General features: G+C 40.9%; 1 protein-coding gene, 1 long non-coding RNA gene and 1 pseudogene across 2 annotated transcripts in view; 1 reads left to right on the top strand and 2 right to left on the bottom strand.

Annotated features, from left to right (window-relative positions):
• The window catches only part of ADAMTS9 (ADAM metallopeptidase with thrombospondin type 1 motif 9), a 164,678-nt gene that overhangs the window by 44,225 nt on the left and 100,915 nt on the right, over nt 1-19,538 (bottom strand). Inside the window, exon 29 of the mRNA XM_053929461.1 lies at nt 1,860-2,027. Within this exon, the coding sequence (XP_053785436.1) occupies nt 1,860-2,027 (168 nt within the window). The remainder of the gene's footprint in view (nt 1-1,859; nt 2,028-19,538) is intronic.
• On the top strand, nt 5,792-18,941 carry LOC139441123 (uncharacterized). Its single transcript, XR_011651537.1, has 3 exons — nt 5,792-5,915; nt 17,532-17,649; nt 18,845-18,941. It is a non-coding gene; the product is annotated as an uncharacterized lncRNA (long non-coding RNA).
• Nucleotides 16,016-17,138, bottom strand: LOC112301050 (tubulin beta-4B chain pseudogene; annotated as a pseudogene).

Below are 19,538 nucleotides of genomic sequence, written 5' to 3'. Positions count from 1 at the left end.
ACAAAAAACCCACTCAGGGTTCAAACTTAATCATCACAGCTTTGTGAGCAATTTTATATTTCCCATCAAGATCACAGGATACTGCAGTAAAACTCACTCTGTGTTTACCAATAAAGAGAGAAAGATTCTTTTGACTGTCTTTTTATTGAAAGAATTGGACTTTAAAATGAGCATCATTTTACATGCTGTAAACTTAATATTCAGGGCAAGATACAAATAGGTAAGTTGAAGCTAAGGAACATAAAGAAAAGTAAGAGCATGAAAGTCTATAAGAGGACAAGCCAATTAGTGTGGTTTCTTAACTAAGGTTAACTGTGGGTGTTTACATGAATTGAATAGCTTCCAAAATCAAAGGCCTGGAAGTTGGAGATGACAGTAGTCAGTTAGAAAACTATTAAGGATGACTAGCATGAAGCACTGCCTTGAAATTGCATCCCTCAAGGAAACCAAAGGAGGATCTAGCTCTGGCTGGGCACAGAGGCTTTGAGGATTAAATTAAAACAAAGACAAAAGCAAACATGATCATTATCGTAAAAGCCTTGAGAAGATCAGAGTCCTCTGCTGGAGAATGCTGCTGAGAAGTGAAATACAGCTGGGAGGTGTCAGGGACAATGATGCCAGCTTGAGTACTCAAGACAAATTTGCATTTCTAGAGGAATTTTCTATGAGTTATGTAGAAATGAAGGATTCACAGTTCCTTCTCATGTTAATACAGATACCCAATACTTCTTTGGGCCTTAGGTATCAAGATGTAGGCTCTGGAAAAATCAATCTAGTGGCTGCCAACCTTGAACCTAGGTTGTTTTTTTTTTTAATTGATTCTAAAGAGCATCTGCATGGTTCTTCACTGTGTGGGAGAACCACAAATTCACTCAGATCTCCTTGAATCAAAGCAATGGAGAGAAGGAGCAACATGAAATACAGAACATGTGAAAAGAAATTCAGCCTTAATTACTTTTAAGTAAGCACCTCCAACCACTCTGAGAAAATGAACAAGTATGGAGTGGTGAGATTAACTTTAAGGACTAAATGCCAGTGACTTTAGTTCATGAATCCAATGTTTATAAAGAAATAAAAGTTTTGAGAATTTCTTCTTAAATGCCTCAGGGAAACTCTCACACCCAATTTCTGACTAAATTACCAAATGTTTAGAATTAGCAGAGTCTAACCATAATCAGTTTCTTGGGTACTAACACCCTTCCCCTGATACACACATCACACTTATGCAAATTATTCTTGAGAGCCTATGAGATTCAAGGACATGACATTCACTATTGCATTAACTCTTCATAAGAAGTATGTGAAATAGGCTCAGGAAGGTTAAAGAAATCACCCAAGGTTGCATAAACTAGGAAATGACAGAGAACTACCCGCTGTCCCCCACCTCTCTTATATACAAGTAAATGGGCAAAGAAATAATCTCTAATACTTTATATTGATAGCCCTTTCTTTAAGAACCTCGGAAGTAAAATCAGATTCATTTCCTGCTGGGTGACTATAGTCAACTTCACTGCAATCTGAATTAGTGGTTTTCTAAGTAGTGAATGATAATACAAATGCCATAAGTACAATATTGAGCAGCTACTCTGTGTTCGACATCTGAAACCTACACCTACTACCACTTAGAATTAATCCTCACAACCACTCTACTACAGGTAGCGTTCAAGGTGCCAAGGACTGAGGGCACTTGCCCAAGATTCCGCAGCTAGTAAGTATCCTCACATAAAGATTCTTCCCTCCCAGTCCCTGAGCTCCCTTCTGAAAAACCAAAACCAGGCACAAAAACACAAACCAACACACTGGTCTCAGCCACATGCCCGAAGGTAATGAAGCAGTCATAGAGGAGAAGCATTGCTCACCTGACTCCAGGCGCCAGCCTTCCATTTGGGGCATCTTCCTCCTCGGCACTTTCTGTGCCCATTTGGCTTAGCAAGGTGTTTACAGTAATCACTTTCTAAATGGTTTCCATCTTTTGCCATGCAGTAAACATTTCGTTGTTTATGCCCTCGACCACAAGAGACAGAACACTGAAATATAAAGCAATGTCAAGGTTGTTGTTGTTTTTTTTTAATCACATGGAGTTTGAAAAAAAAGTGTGTCGTGAGATGTTAAGATCATGCCTAATGAGAGTTATCATCCCCCCCTCTTTCCAGCACCATTTTTGATAATATCTCAAGGCACAACCTGGAAGGAAAGTAGCACCAGGGTGAAAGATGTCCACAGCATCGTAGCAGCAATCCTGTGTAGTGTTTTGGGTCACTCGAGAAAGTGGGCAAATGTGGATAATTTAGGCCAGGAATGAAGCCCCCAGACCTGAAATTGCCATGCAATTTTCTGATTTAAAGAACTCTTGCTATGAATAAGGACTTCTTTTCATATCTCATTTCATGCAGTCTCTGACCAAGATATTTCTTCAACAAAATGCCTCATGAGTCACTGATTTGGATAAAGTTGCATTTCCAAAATACAACTGCATCCAATTTCCTAATTAAATGATATAAGGAAGTTCTTCACCATTTTTCAGAGGCTAAACTCTCAATTTTGGGAGGGAGGCATTACCTTTCAACTTAGGTCTGCAGGTTCACTGAACTGTTTTAAATGTGACCTTGTCTGACCACATCTAAGCAATTTGACTTTGATTTCAGATTAGGTTTCTCAAAAAGGTTTAAGAATCAAAGTGCCCAGGGAGTCAGGACAAAAATTTGGTATGACAGCTTCTTGTAGAACAGGCAACAGGCTGCCCCAGTGAGTGCCTGAGATATTCAACTTTCATTGCCTCATTAGCAATTATAGGAGTCATTATCAGTTGGCTCATAAGCTTGCTGGCTCAGGTTTTCAAGACACATTATTTCCCAATATAACACTCTTGCTTTCTAGAGAGAAATGAGTTTAAGAATGAAGGAAAATGAGAAAATACAATGAAAACATATTTCAAGTGCCATTTTCTTCTATTCAATATTTCTTATTCCCTCCACTAACTTTGTGACTTTGTACACTTAAATCACTAAAGTGCCCCTTTATGCCTCATAGATAAATAGCACTATGTAAAACATGCAGCCTGATATCAACTCAACCGCCATTACCAACCAAGCATGCTCAAAGTTATACCATTCATAAACTTCCCAGACGTGTTTTTCTAGTAGACACAAACCATTATAAAAATTTCAGTAGTAGATGATAGATTTAAAATATGTATCTAACAGGCGTGACTATAACTTTTTATTTTAAGAGATGGTTGCATTGCTGTTTTCATTTGGGCTCTCATCTTCTGAGTATTATAATTTGGCGTAGTCATTCTGGAAACCTTAATAGAATAAATGGTGTGGAAGGAAGGAGCCCACTTTGAATATCTGTACCAAAACCAAAATATCCATAATTCAACCTTACAGTGTTCTAAAGTGTTTTAAGACTTTGGGATATAATTTTAGAAGGCTTTTAGGATGAAGTTCCTAGAAATCTGCCTACAAACCAATGATCTAATGACTTGTATACAAGTATTCCCTGTTATTAGTAACTAATTTTAATATTTAAACATGTTACTTTGATAAGAAAATAACATAAGGGCACAATTAGAATTTGGGTGCGTTCATTTGTTTATTCAACATTTATTAAGCACATACTAAATTCCAGGAGTTATGCAATGCATTGGGGATACAGTGATGAACAAAACTGGTAATATAATTCCTGTCTTCATAGAAGCTTATAGACCAGTGAGGGAGAACAGCATTAATCGAGTGATATCAAAAATAAATGCTTATTAATTGAGCTGAGTGTTATAAAAGAAACAGTTTGGAGTGGTTAGAAGAGGGCTCCCTGAGACATTCCCTGGGGCAGAGCATGCAGAACTCACAGATCATAACAATGTATTTGGATTTTATTCTGCATGCAGTGGGAAATCACTGAAGAATTTTTAAGTCAGGGTAAGACATGGTCTCATTTTTGTTAAAAACTTCTACCTTGACTACTGAGTGAATGATGGGCGGGAATATAAGTGTGGCTAAAAACAAGAGAACTGCTCAGGAAGCTACTGCATTTATTCAGACAAGAGGTGATGGTGGCTTAGATTAGGGTGCAGCACTAGAGTGGGGGGTTGGTGGATTTAAGACATTTTTTTTAGGTAGAAATAATAGTACCTAATGGATCAGCTGTGGGGTGGAGGAAAGAAGGCAGAGTCAAGATGATTTCTGAATTTCTGGTATAGGCAACGGGATAGAAAAAGGACAATTATGGAAATAGATGAAACAACATTGGGAGTCAAGGATATATTTATTTGTAGACAATAAGATGGGCTTAAAAGAGACAGACTCATGGATGGGAACATTTGGTTTATTAGGGTGAAGACACAGACATAGCTGTCTTAGAGTAATCGGATGAACAGGGATGAATTTAAAGCAAGTCTATGCTTAGGGATAGTCATTTCAACATAGAAAAAGTACAAACAAACTGTCCCTTAATATCGAGAGGAAGCAGGGAATTGATAGAAATACTGACTTAGTAATCTGCAGTGGTCTTTGGAAGAGACAGCCTAAAAGTAGTCAGCAATCTTCAAAGGCAGAATTAGAGAAGGCACAGCTTGCGCACATTACCTATATGCCAGGCACTTCTCTAAGACTTGAAATGCATGATCTCATTTAATCGCCCCAATAACCATAGAGATAACTGTCAGGAATAGTAACAGCACAATGAACACAGTTAAATTACCAACATCACTGACAATTCATCTGAGGTGCAACCAACAGCTTATTGCCCATGAAATGAAGATGAGTGAAGAAATTTCCAAACATGTTGACTTCAAGACTGTGTACAAGCTGGATTAGCTGGGTCTCACGCATTCCTATGTACATTTTTCTTATTTGGGCCCTCAATGTAACTGACTTGGAAAAAGAACTCAATATTTTGGCAGGATTCACTGCACATATTATTTGCCTACAATTGTTAAGATCTAAAAGCAATTAGAAAATTCTCCAGGTATCCAATCTGATAGAAAACTCTTTTCATTTTGGGCTTTCTAACTTACCAGTGAAGAAAAGCAGCTGCTCATGGAAATTTTCCTATCCAACAGTTCATTAATGGGTCTATTATGACTTCATAAAAAAGCTGTTATTTTGATAATCAAATAAACACAAGTTTGGATTCTATATTCTGAGGGAAATTTCCATCTGATCATTTCTAGTCCTTTCCCAGGCACTGACTTTTGCATTGCCATGCATCACTGAGAGAATAGTTACATTTAGTGCGTCAGCTAGTACATGTTATTCATTGGCTACATATCTGAGCATTCTTGCTCTGGAAAATATTTAATTTCTTAACTTTGGAGCTAAAATAGCCTCCTGGTTTGCCAATAGAAATGTGACTTTTATTTTTCCTCTGGGGAAACAACCCAAGTTGTTTAGGAGAATGGTTTCCCCACCCTCAACTTGGAGCAAGACTCCCTCCCAAACAATGTAATCTCTGCTTGTTACTTAGAAATATCAAGGTCTGCATCTCAGATGCCTGGGCTCTCAAGCTTTTGTTTCTGTGAGGTCTTTCGAAGGGGATGTTTAATGTGGAGCTTTGTTCAGGTGTTGCTTTATCACTTATTACGATCTAAGGTCTACGAGTTTGAAATCCTTGCATTTTAGCTCCTCTGGGGAAAACAAACTCAGGGCATGGGCAGTCTGCTTATAACCTCTACAGAAAGCGTGCACCTTGTGAGTGGTAGCTCTGGTGTGGATTTGGGTCTGGTGTGCTGTTCCTGGCCTTTCACTTATATTGAGGGGCATAATCTCTCAGTCCTCAAGAAGCCAAAAAACAACCCTAGTGTGTCTGCCTGGAAGAGACAGGCTGAAGACTTAAAGCCAACGAGACCCCTGAAGTTACTGAGGCTGCTGAGAACCTGAGCATCCAAATGAAGATAGAGAATTACCACAGAACTGGTAAGGACTATATAGGAGGAATAACAAGGGGCAGGGGGAGGGGTGCATGCAAAATCTGGCTAGAAGGAAGCTTCTCGGGGGGGGGGGGGGGCTGAAATATGGTGGGTGCAGTGTGAACCAGGACGGCTGGGTTACAGCCAATGTCTCCTAAACGTGGGTTAGTACATGGTCATGGTCCAGGAGGATGGCCCTTGCTGTGTCTGGGCACAGTTTTGTATGTCTAGGTGATTCTCATCTCCAAGTGATGCTGTGTCTGGGCACAGTTTTTATGTCTAGGTGATTCTTAACTCCAAGTGATCTAGATACATGAGATTCTGTATACATGAAATGTGTCTCAGAGGATGATGATCAGCTAGTCTATATTTCCAAGCACAGGACTGGGTGACAGCAAGGTAGTAATCAGGAAGCGCTGAGAGGCCACAGGAAAGGTTATATACCAGAGCCATTAAGTCAAGACTCTCCTAATCTAAGGATTTTTGACAATTGGACAGCTAATCATCACTCCAAGACTGGTGGGCAAAGTTCAGTTTTGAGACAAGAGACTTTGCTAATTATTATTCAAGGCCTTTCTCTGTGATGCTCTAAAATATGATAATAACCTCTAAATCACTTCATTTAAAATGTTCAGTTGTGTCTTTTCTTAACAACAACCAGGTCTTCTTGATTCTACTCTCATTTTAACTGTGTTTAACAAAACATAAAGTCAACCTCATCTGGAAAGTATGCTATCAGAAATGATGCAAGGGTTGCACCCACAGTTCAGGCCTGCCTTTGCTAATTACAGGCTGAATGAAGTGAGTGTTGTGTGAGCACCACACTGTCGGGAAAGGCAAGGGGATACCAGCCTGTTCCTACTGCTGCACTGAAAAAAGAAAGTGAGCACAAGGATGTAGATTTAGGGATCAAACGCAAGGCCTGGAAAACCATGCGGCCTTGTCACAGAGCAAAAAGCTAGCAGCAACTCACACAGGTTTATTTACTGCCTTCCACACTGCAGGCAGTCAGCAAATATGCATGGAAATGAATGAACCCATGACACCTGTAGCCATCACAGAATGAATTTCATTTACAGTATATACTATAAATGAAATGCCATGTTTGCCTAAAGATAAAACCACCTAGGATCTGACCCACAGTGCTAATGCTGAACTGATCTGGTACAAACTATTTAGTTGCAGAAAGGCACCCCCAAGAGCATTCCTTCCATTGGAGTGCAACTATTAGAAATCATACTAGTCACCTTCTATTGAACACTCACACTCACTATGAGTGGGAAATGGGGCTGAAGGTCAACTTTGAGGCTCAGGCACTGCTGGGGCTCCTTTTCACAGATAAGGAAACTGAGGATTAAAGGGGTGATGTCACTTGCCTAGGCTCACAGAGATAGAGTTAGGCTTCAAATCCAGCACTTCTGCCTCCCGAGCTACCGTTTTCTTTCTCATGTTCTACTGAAGAAAGGGTCTAGTTAAGAAAACAGGCTGCTTACCTCTGCTTACCCAAGGTACCAACAGAAAGCAAGGATCTCAGAGCAGTGTTTCTGAAGACTATTTTAGAGACCTCTGATTCCTTGGTCTCCCAAGAAAAGAGTAGCTACGCAATGTTAGTATTTTGACTTTAATACTTTCTCCACCACATCATTAGCACCCTGGGAAGAAAGGCACTATTATATAAGAGCAAATATATAATCATGTTGGTAAAGGGCCACATTTTCCTTTGGCCAAAGCCACACCCTGATTTTCTCTTGGTTGTTTTTCAGGGTTTGTCCACCCTCTGGGGCATGCCCGATGCCACAAGGCAAATGACTGTTTTCTACCACTGGTGAAGGGCTCTCTGTGTGGTCATGAAGGGAAGGTTGCAGGTTGTAAATTCTGGCCTGCTGAATCACCAGGGACTATTCCCTCAAATGTCTGAGCTGTGCAGCATCTCAAATATTATTCAGTGCCTCTATTTACTTTACAAATTCAGCACGAGAGACAAGGAGACATGGCATGGCATGGCATGCTCACAGTGAGGGAGGAGTACATGGAGGCTCAGGACTATGAGCTCCTGTCCCTAGCACACAACACTATGCACTGCCCATCACACTGGGGATTTGTGGTCAGCTCTGGAGTCCTGCATATGTTGCTCAGGAACCACAGCTAACCAGACAACTGATTCTTCCTATTCCAAGTCAGTGATGCTCACAGAGAGCTAGCAGGACAGACAGGGACTAGAGAGGCAGGCACAGTTTCTGCACCTCTGGCTTTGACATAGAGTAAACACCAGCAAGAACAAGAGTTAGTACGACAACCTCTTGTTCTGAGGTACTAGTTAAGAACAAATTCCAAGGGGTGCATGTGCGTGCATGAACACAGGAAATGACAGCTCGCTGTCTTCACCTTGCTCTGAGTTGCAGCATCTCACAGCATAGGTTTTAGAGTCAGAACTAAGCTGGAGTGCCTTCTACTATTTTATGCTGGTGCCATTTGGGACAGGTGACTTAACCTTCTCAGTTGAGGTTTGTTCTCTGTAAAATGGAGACAACAGTATTATCTATACTCAGTGAAGTTGTGCACAATTAGTGAGTCAATGCATGCAGACAAAGCTCTGTGTGTTTTGGCTGAACACTATAAAAATCAAAACACATTCACTATTACCAGACTAAATCTTCTATTCAGTGGAGTCTTTTAGACTATCTTCTAACATGCTGTTAAAAAGGTGAGCATTTTTTTTTAAGTATGTGTTAACTAATGGAACCTAAGATTAACATTCTAACTCAGGAATTTGCTGGGTGAAGGAGGGACTTAATCTGGCAAAATCTCACCTATGGGCGTGGGTGAGAGCTTCCCCTTCCCAAGGTCACAGAGAAGCACACAGAGCAGGCATAAATGTTGAAATGCCTTCTCTGTTGCTGTGCCCTTCCACTTTTACAGACCGTCCCTCACTCACATAGTCTCTTCTAACCACAGAAGACAGGAACAAGTGAGGGAAAGAAAGACCACTTCTGAATGCTATGTCTCTTTTCTGCCCCATGATTTCCTACTCATACTTTTTATCTCAAGGGCTACTGCTGTTTCTCATGTGCTTTTATTATGTTTTTTCTTAAATGTCCTGATACACAGACTCAACATCAGTTACTGAATACATATCTACTCACTTCCCTGCTCTGGTCACAGTTCTTTGTCAAAAAACACCTTATTGGCAGTTATGAGACATTTAGGGATTTTTTATAGGGTCTCTCACAACACAAGAATGGTTCTGAATGGGGGCATCAGGGAACCAAAATGACTTAGGCAGAAGGAGAGAAAGCTTTGCCAGGGAACAAGGGCTATTACTTCAGGGCATAAAGCCAGTGCTGACAGGCCTGCCTGATGGCTGTTGATGTCCAGGACCACCATGGCACTTATTACCATGAAAAGAAGCTGAGAAAGCATGAGATTGGCAGGGAACACTATTGTAGAAAGCAGATGCAGAGTCATAGTCTCCCAGCAAGTTGGGGTATAGGCCACTGTCCCATCCCCATTGTCCCGACACCCCCAGCCTTTGCAGTGATACAAAGGTCTAAGATTGCAAGAGAAAAGGAACTAAGATCCACATGTCAGCATTTGGCATACACTTGAAGGCTGCCATCAATACTATAGACAAATAAGTAGCCCTGCATGTGCCTCCTTAAGGCTAGGGCAGGGCCAGGCAAATAGCGGGAGACAGGGAGAGGTGCGTGCTTGTGCCCACCACCTCTCATCACCCCCAAGAATTTCGAGGCACAGCTGTCCCCTCCCAACCTGAAAATAAAACAAATTTATACGGGGAGGGGGAGAAATTATAATATTAAATATAGCAGTATATGAGATTATCTATGCAGGTTGTAAAACTCAAATTGGGGTTATTTTTGTTCTGCAAGAATATAAATATTACAGTTTTTTTTACTTAGAAATATAGAAAACAAAAACCAAGCAAATCTGCACAAGCAGCATCTGCTGGATTCAATTGTGGCTACATCCAGTGGTGACCCCAGGAACTTGGGGCATCTTATATCACCAGGCCCTGTTACCCCTGCCATGCCCTCCAATCCCGCATTCCCAAGCACGTCAACTCTTTTTATACAACTTCTTTTCCCTTTCAGTGCCATACATGATGATTATTTGTTACTGACTTCAGCAAAATAATGATATTGGCATTCTTCAGGAAAGGGGTGAAGATGGTACAAAGACCCATACTCTGTGCTTGCCACAGGATTATCTATGAAGGTAGTTTGGAAGACAGGGAGGGTAGTGGGTGAGATATTTGTTCCAGGATCCTCATTCTCAGCTGTTGCAAAGGTAAGTGAAGAAGTGTCTGAGTAAGTAATAGATAGAAAAGCTGTGGCTGATGAGAATGGTGACCAAAGTTTCTTGGCACTCTGAAGGTGGACTAGGACTGAAGGCCCAGGTAGGAGTGTTCAAATCTCTCTGGAGATGTCATTCTGCTAGAAGATGACTGTGCTTAGGAACACCCACTCATGACTTGTGCTACTGTCACAGGCACCCAGGAAGCTTACGTCACCTTTGGGAATGCTTCTATAGAAAAGCAGTCCATGAAGGTGGTCTCTGGACTTTCACGTACCTAACCAACGTCCAGCCCTTGAATTACATCCTCCTACCAAAGAGCTAGTCTATGTGTCCTTTAGTAATTTAAAAGATACCAGGACAGAGTTCATTTAATTGCATTTTCCAGTTTTGTTTCTTCTGCCTGCCTGGCCCTTCCTCCACCAATCTAGTGAGAAAAGGACATCTTTACATGCCAACACATTAAGCATCTTAACACTGAAAAAATTACAACATTTTTGGGAAAGTAGTCCATGTAATCAATTTGCTTTTGGGTAGATATTAATGCCACCTGAGAACTGAGATGCTTAACCCAACAACTATTTCTTTCCAATTTTGTTCAGCTAGAGGTATGAAATTATGGTTAATAAGCATCTCAAACTAAACATGTTCAAAACAGAAGTCCTGGTCTTCCTCTGCAACTCTGTTCTTCCTACAGCCTTCCCCATTTCCATCAATGGAAACTGCACCCTCCCACTTATCCAGTGCACAGCACTTGGAGTCATTCCAACTCCTTCCTTTCTGTTCCCCATATCCAAGTGCTCAGCTGCTCCTTCAGCAGTACCTTAAAAATACATCAGACTCTCATCACTTTCACCACTTCCATTGTGAACATTCTCATCTGAGTTACTGCAGTGACTTCCTAATGGTCTCTCTGCTTCTGTATTGTTCCTCCCCTAGCTTCTTCTAAACTCAGAAGCCAGAATCATTCTTTTAGAACAAATTCATGTTCCTACTCAATCCCCCTCTTCCCTCAATAGCTTCCTACTTCACTGAGCATAAGCAAAACCCCTCCAATGTTCTAACCTCTTGTGGCATACCTCTACATTCTTCTTCCACAACTGCATCTCTGTTTCATATTCCACCCCATCCCCTCTCTCATAGTTATACTGACCTTCTTGCTATCACCAAGATATGTGTGGTGTACTCCTGTCTCCAGGTCTGACCCTGGAATACTCTTCTCCCAAAGGTTTTCCCAAATCTTTGCTCAAATGTCAGCTTCTAAGCGGAGACTTGCCCCACATCCTTCAAATTACAGTTTTTCCCTCCTCTTCCTTGGTATTTCTATTCCTTTTCTCTAGTTTAGTTTTATCTATGTCACTAATCACTTTCACAATATATAGTTTACCCTTTCTTATCTTGTATGTTATTTATAGGTTATCTCCCCGACCCCAATAGAATGTAAGCTCAGTGAATTCAAGGATTTTTGTGTTTTGTTTGCTGCTATATCCCCAGCAGCTAGGGCAGTGCCTATCTTATAGAAAAAACTCAAATACTTATAGGATGCACAAATGAATGAATGAATCAGTGAATGAATATATCTAATAGAATCTAAAACCACTTATATCACAAGAATTTTTAAAGATTGAGTAAACATTATGCACAATGCTTAGCTCACTATACAGACCAAATAAATAACTGTTGCTCTTTCCTCTTGCCTGTGTCTATTCAGTCCAAAAACAACTAAGCACTCTTGTGGTTTAATACTTAATTAATGGTTACTGAACTAAATACTGCACCGGGGACATGTAAAAGAAAGGTTATCTGAGAATGTGATATAAGATAACAGATGGCAAGCGGCAGCAGGCAGGAGCTCAGAATGCTACACTGTCCTGCAAAGCCAAGACTGACATGAAAACTTTGGCTCTGGGCCACGGACACCATCACATACCCTGAGTTTCACATAACATTTCTCTTCCCCAAAGATGTCACCCTGGCATGATACCTTTGACAGGTGGGAAAATGTAGATATACAGATTTAAAATAGACTACAAAGAAATGTAATAGACAAGAATGGATTCTATCTAGGCCAGGTATTATTATTTCCATTTCAGAGGGAAACATCTGAGAGCAGAAAACTGAAAACTCACACCTTTGTTCCAAAACATTGTGTCAAAATGTTCATCCTGATTTTTTAAAGTTTTCTTTCATTTAGAAAAAGGCCTTAAAATTATATGATATCCAGGGCTACCAAACCAGCATGAGTCCTGAGATTTTGTAACTGTAGAGTGAATTTGATAGAAATGAATCATTGCCACCGTCTGTATACTCTACAAACTAGCCCCCACAAGCCTCTCTTTTAAGGGGATAATTGCTACCTAAATACTAGGATCAGGCCATGTCTAGAAAGATCTAGTTTTCTCTTTGTAAAAAAATTTTTTGAAGATTTTCAGAGAGAGAGAGAAGGGGGGTAAAAAGAAAGAGAGAGAAGCATCCACTTATTTATTTATTCATTGGTTGATTCTTGTATGTGCCCTACTGTGGACCAATCCTGCAACCTTGGCATATTGGGACGATGCTCTAACCATCTGAGCTACCTGGCCAGGGCAAGATCTAGTTTTCTTAGTCCCGCAGACCCCTCTGTACAGACGTATGGAATAGCAAGTCATGCTATTCTAGGGAGATGTAAATGTCCAAAATGTCCAGGGAGAAGCAACCCTTTTCAGAGCTCTGGCCTGGGAACTCTAGATAAGCAAGTCCAATTTCTAAGTTCCTTTAAAAATCACTCAAAACAAAGTGCAGTGTTAAAATTGTTTTATTCAAAATTGTAAGTATTCCACTACCTCCCACTCTTGACAACTAAAATAAGCAAAACCAGGGGCCTAGCTAAAAACCTGTGGGAAATATTCAGATCCTAAGGACTAAGCATCTATGGCTTTTAAAATGCAGAGGAGTACTAAACTGGTTTCTGCTTGGACCAAAGACTGGTTCTTTTATGTGTCACACATCAAAACCAGTATTTCTAAAAGTTTTGAAAGCCTTACAAGAAAGGAAGTGGGAAATTGTGGGGATTGGGGGTCAGTCATGTCTGGAATCCAAGAATTACTGATTATAAGATGTTGCGAAACTTGCTTAGCCTCCCTGCAGCTCAGTTTTCCTACCTACATAATAAAATCCATTTTGCAAGGATTACATGAGATTAGCAGTAATGCATATAAAGTACCAAGCCAGGGCGTGGCTCATAGCAGATGCTCAGTAAAATGGGGACCTTTGTTATTATTTCTCCACTTCCAGTCAAATCTATCTGGTCAACTCCAGATGGACACCTTTGTATGTGACATGAAGGAGTGTAAGACTGGCTATCATTTGATGACTGTGATATGCAGAAGCTCATTATTTTGATGAGTAAGCTTTTCAGCGGTAGCTGTGTCTTCTCATTTATTTATTTATTAAAGATTTGTATGTGTCCAATTTATAACCTAGAAATCACTGGTAAGTTTATAATTAGGTAAAAGGCAAAACTCAATTTCTAATTTTATTTACTTATTTATTTATATCCTCTGGAGGATATGTTTTTATTGATTTGAGAGAGAGAGAAACATCGATAGGTTGCCTCCTGTATGTGCCCCAGGCAGGGATTAAACCCACAACCTAGGTATGTGCCCTGACTGGGAATCAAACCTGCAACATTTTTGGTGTATAGGAGCACCTAAACCACTAGGCCAAGGATCTATTTCTAATTTTAAATGGCTTTTTAAATAGTCCATTAGTAATTTAAGGTTCCAGTTAATTCTGGGAGGTGGCACCTACTTGCCCGATGAAGAACCAAGACCTCTTATACACTGGGCACCAGTGTGCATCTCTTATTTTAATAAAAATTTCTGTGGTTTTCCATCAAATAAAGTTTAAACATTGTCAGAAAGATCCAGTATTTCATTAGAGCTTAGGTCCTATCATAAAATTTCTGAGGATGATGACAGTGTCTTGGGTTCATTTTGCTTCCCTTTCCTCTACTGATAGATTTCTTCTCCACACTTAATGCTCTGGAGTCACCACTAGTTTTTATGGCCATCGTTAGTGATGTTTTTGAAGAAGACGACCTGAGATTGATTTTCCTTCTAGGGCCAGGAGATGTATCACCTAAATGTTCTCTGACCCACCAATCTTAGAATTGTGCCTGTTATTGAGTCTATATATGTGTGTCTGTGTGGCATGGGATGATTTGGAAAGTGGAAAGGGAGATGTGGAGAGGCAGAACTTCAGAAATTTTCTTCCCCAGAAGCTCATGAACTGAAAAGCCAAATTAATGCCACACATCTGGAAAAGCAGACCATCTATGTATGGATTCCTCTGATGGGTTCAAAACAAAACAAAACAAAACAAAAAACCAAACAGGTGGGGAAATAACTAAGGACAAAAGCTGATGTAATGATTTATCTTCCCTGAGAGGAGGAAAGAAACAAGTTTATAACCATTAAAGACCCTCTGACTTAAAAAATAGGGATTGTTATCAAGCGTGTCTGGGAAATGCTGCAGACTATACATGAGAATGTGAGAAGGAAAGCTCTTTTGTAAGAAACCCATAAATTTATGGGAGTTGGGGTGATATTAGGGGACATTTGGCAGTGCCTGAAGACATTTTTGGTTATCACAATGAAGAGGATATGCTATTGGCATCCATGCTACAGTGCACAAACCAGCCCCACAACCAAGAACGATATAGTCCCAAATGTCAGTAGTACTGAGGTTAAGACACCCTGCTTCATATCTGTTTACAAGCCATGGAATACTTTCTGTACCACCCACTATCTTAGTCCTAAATCAGAAACCCAGTCTGCTTTCTTAGACAAAAGGTAAACTAGGATTAATCCTATCTTAAAAAAGTAACTCCCCCATCTAAACATTCAGGTCTTTACACCAGTTCCTAGATATCGTTGGGCCACTGCATATGTGCTGATTCTATCGTGGATGAGGGAGGTACTGTTTGAAATATAAAATCGAAAGAAACATGTACATGTGAACTATCTGTGTTACCAGAATGATCCAAATGTATGACATGTTGGAGTAACCCTGGTTTTCTTAGAGATGTCCGTTCTCATGTTATGTCCTTCTTTCCCAAGTTGGTCACTCCTGTCAACGTTGCCATGCAGAGTGCCTGTGGGTCGCCTTGGGTACATTTGTATGCCTTTATATTTCCTCTCCTTCCTCCAAAAAAGAATGAGTGGCACTGCTTGTTGGTTTGCAAATTCAGTCTGGTGAGACAATTTGGAGACTCTGACTTTTTAGCTTATCCTTGAGAATCTTTGACTGACTTTGATGACTTCTTGGGATCCCACACATAACATTTTATGAAAAATTTAACTCTCCAGAGAGAAGTGCTTTCTAACAGCTAACCAGTGTCATTCCACAGGGCTTGTGACTGTGTCTTCAACTTTGACTTTTGACTATGAGTCTTCTCTCTCTTCACCGGATGTCTCCACAGGGTTTCTCAATCTTGGCACTATTTCAGTGTTTTGGGTGAGATAATTCATTGTTGTTGGAGGCTATGCACTATATATAAAATGCTCAGCAACATCCCTGGTTTCTTTCTGTCTTTCTTTTTTTTTTTTTTTGCACTATCAAAATGCTTTAATGGTGGTGCCTGTACAGCATGTGATGTCAAGACAGGCAGAAGAGCAGGTACACACAGTGAGACAGGGCTCTCAGAGGACAGGTTGTGAGTGAATGAAGAGTTTTCATGGCTTCCATGCTTTCCTGGATACCAGACAGCTCTAGGCCACCTCCTCCTCTCCTTCCTCCTCAAACTCACCCTCTTCCTCAGCCATGGCATCCTGGTACAACAACATAGTTGATATTTTTATTCTGGATATTAAGCATTTGTTTGTTTACCTCCTTTGTGGGCATGTAGCCCCTGAAAACAGCTGCCATGGCCAGGTAGCACAGCAAGCTGCAGGTTACAGGTGGCCATGATGTTCTTAGCATCGAACATCTGTTGGGTGAGCTCAGGGACCATCAGGGCCCAGTACTGCTGGCTGCCCTGGCTGGTGAGCCAGGTGGTAAAGCTGGGCACGAAGAAGTGCAGGTGGGGAAAAGGCATCATGTTGATGGCCAGCATTGAACTGGCCAGGAAAGTGCAGGCAGGTGGTGACCCCACTCATGGTGACTGACACCAGGTGGTTCAGGTCATCATAGGTGGGTGTGATCAACTTTAGGGTTATGAAGCAGATGTCATACAGGGCCTTGTTGTCAATGCAGTAGGTCTTGTCTGTATTCTCCGCCAGCGGGTGGGCTGAGAGGGTGGCATCATAGGGTGGCATTGTAGGGCTCCATCATGGTGTCCGACATCTTAGGCAAGGGCACCACTCTGAAGGTGTTCATGATCCTGTCTAGGTGCTCCTCCCTGACCTTGCTGATGATGTGTGTATCTATCCCAGACCCAGCCTTGCCCCCCACCCAAGGAGTGAGTTCACTGGAAGCCATGCTGGCAGTTACAGCTCTCAGCCTCTTTCCTCATGACTCCAGCACCAAATCGACAAGCTCCACACCTTCCCTGTAGTGCCCCTTGGCCCAGTGGTTCCTGGCACCACTCTGACCAAAGACAAAGTTGTCCAGCCTTAAGATTGAAGGGCCCCAAGTTCACAGAGTCCAGGGTGCCCAGCTCCAAGTCCATGAGCATGGGGGCATGGGCACAAACTTGCCAGCAGGGACCTCATTGCAGTACACATCGATCTGCTCCAGCTGCATGCGGGTTGCTGTCCCCATGGTAAGTGCTAGTAGGGTAGATGCCAAACTCATCCCTTATCACCTCCCAGAATTTAACACTGATCTCACTGCCTCACTGGCTGGACTGCAGGTGCACAATCTCCCTCACGGCAGCAGTGGCGGCAAGTGTGAAAAGACAAAGCAAGAACCCAGAAGTGGTGCACAGAATGCTCCACATCCCTGGTTTCTAATCACTAGAGACCAGCAGCATCCAGAACTCATTTGTGACAACTAACAATATCATCAGACATTGTCCAGCGTGCACTGGGGGTGGGAGTGAGGGTAAAAGTCACTTCCAGCTGAGAATCACTGAATTATCCCAAGGCTTTGAGAAAGTCCTTTAATAAACTCTCAAAACTGAATTGATTTTAATTGACAGGGCAAGGCGTACAAAGCCTCTTCGTGAATGGCCTGCTGAACATCAATCCAACAAGGTCAAGATCTTATGCTAGAAAGGTCAGGAAGCCCTGATTTGTAGAGAAAATGACCTGTACAATGTGAAATCAATTCCCACGTATAGCCACGAAGATGCTAACTACAATGAACAAACATGATCTTCTTCCTCCCTCAGATTGTCCATGACCTGATGTTGCTAAGGGGACCCTGATGGTTCATGTATGATTAAGAGACTCCAATGAAGAGAAAGTAATGATTTCATTAAGAAAGAGCAAACTGCAATGCAGGAATAGGTGAGATGGTTGGAGAGCTTTTATTAAGTATGAGAAAAACAAACAGTACACATTTTCGTTTTCAAAGGAACCTGGGCTTTGACTGGGAGCAGTGGATAGAAAATATGAGTCTGTATATGTCCAAGTATACTGACAAGACTTGCTATGAAAGTGTGTTATTTCCTTGGGAAAAGGGGAGGAAAAAAAAAGAAATAGCATTCCCGGAGGCTTTCATTTCAGCTGCCTGGGTGGGAGGAGGTGAAGGGAGGGAGGGAGAAGGAGACAAGAAGAGAAAGCCACAGGAAAAAAGCCAATAAAAAGCAAGGAAAGGTTCTGTTTATGCTGAGCTCTGACTAGAACGCCCATTTTTATTATGATGTTACAGCACAAATCTGAGATTAAAAACTGCTTTGTAAAATGTGTCAAAAATTTTAAAGCCCTGAAATAAGTCCAGACCTACTCTTCACTTCCTTGTGAAGTAAAATACACTCAACATATTTATGTTTCTCTAAGAACAATTTTAAAGTGACCTATTTTGAAAATTTTCAAATTTAAAGAGAAATGGCAAGAACATACAAAGAACTCTTAATCCCCTTACCCAGATCCCCCAACTTCCAACATTTCACCACACTCTCCTTCTTACCTATACATACACATACATATGCCGGTATTATTTTGTCTTTTCCTGGACAATTTGAGAGCAATTTTAAGTCATAATGTCCCATCACCTCCAAAACACTAGTTTCTCCAAATCAAGGACATCTCCTACATAAATATCGTACAGCTGCCCAAGTCAGGAAATCACTGACACAACACCATTGTCCAATTCTATGTATTTTTAAAAATGATTCCTTCCTACATATTAACCCTTATTTCCACATCTCTAGGCTAACTCAATAAGGAGTTCAGATCCTGAGTAGCTAGGCTCATTCATTTATTTCTGTATTGTTTACGGGTATGCCCACATTGAGAAAAGCAGCAGATTTGAACAGTGGGCCTCTTCAGCCCAAAGGAAATTAAGGTTTGGGTGAATTAAATAAATGCTTTGGGAAACACATTTTTCACTTCTACTGTTTGTGTCTCCATTTCTTCCTCTGTCTATATAAAAAAAAGTAAAAATAGTAATGAAACCCACTCTTTTTTCCCTGTTATATTTTCCCTCCCTTTATCTTACACAGCTCCCAACCATAACCAAGTCTTATCATTCACCTGCCAGATTGACCAGAAGAGACAGTGGCAGTGGGGGAATGCAGCTGAAGACAGAAAGAGAACGCAATGCCAGAATTCAGAATGGCTGGCTGTCCTACCAGTGGGAATGAGTAAGTCTTGCTGAAAGTAGAGTTCCACTCTTATAGCTTAGCTTCAGCTCCAGAAATAGTTTGGGAGATATCTCAAAGCACTTCATTTGTTTTACCTCAACTAGAGAGTTATTAGTGTGAGATAACTTTTTAATAAATTTTAATTTTATCATTTTCAGGGTTTACTTGTAGCACAACAGCATGTATGTTCTACAACGAGCCTTATCATCACAAACATCTGCAAATTCCCTAACTGGCTTTAACAAAGCCTAACTTATCATCCCGATTATCTCTGTATCTACTGAATAGAGAAAACACTTAGATTTATTACCTCAAGTTATGGTATTTCTTTTTGTATATTAAAATGTCAGAAATATCACCTATCGTGTGCTTACTCAGTACTATATGCTTTCCCTCCTCTCAGAATCATCGAGAAGGCCCAAATTTTGCTCTTTACTGCTTGGTTTAATTTTAAAAGAAACAGTTTTCTCATATGTATCCCCTTAGAGCTCTGAGCAAAATTTGTAAATGGCTCATTAATTCCAGAATGTTTCAAGTAGTTACAACCCAGGAGAACAGAAAATCTTAGATTGTAGACATCCTCTTTCCACA

Source organism: Desmodus rotundus, chromosome 8 (assembly GCF_022682495.2).
Source record: "Desmodus rotundus isolate HL8 chromosome 8, HLdesRot8A.1, whole genome shotgun sequence".
In the NCBI taxonomy this organism is placed as follows: domain Eukaryota; kingdom Metazoa; phylum Chordata; class Mammalia; order Chiroptera; family Phyllostomidae; genus Desmodus; species Desmodus rotundus.
Note: the sequence above shows the minus strand (reverse complement) of the source record. Positions and strands in the feature narration are given on the sequence as shown.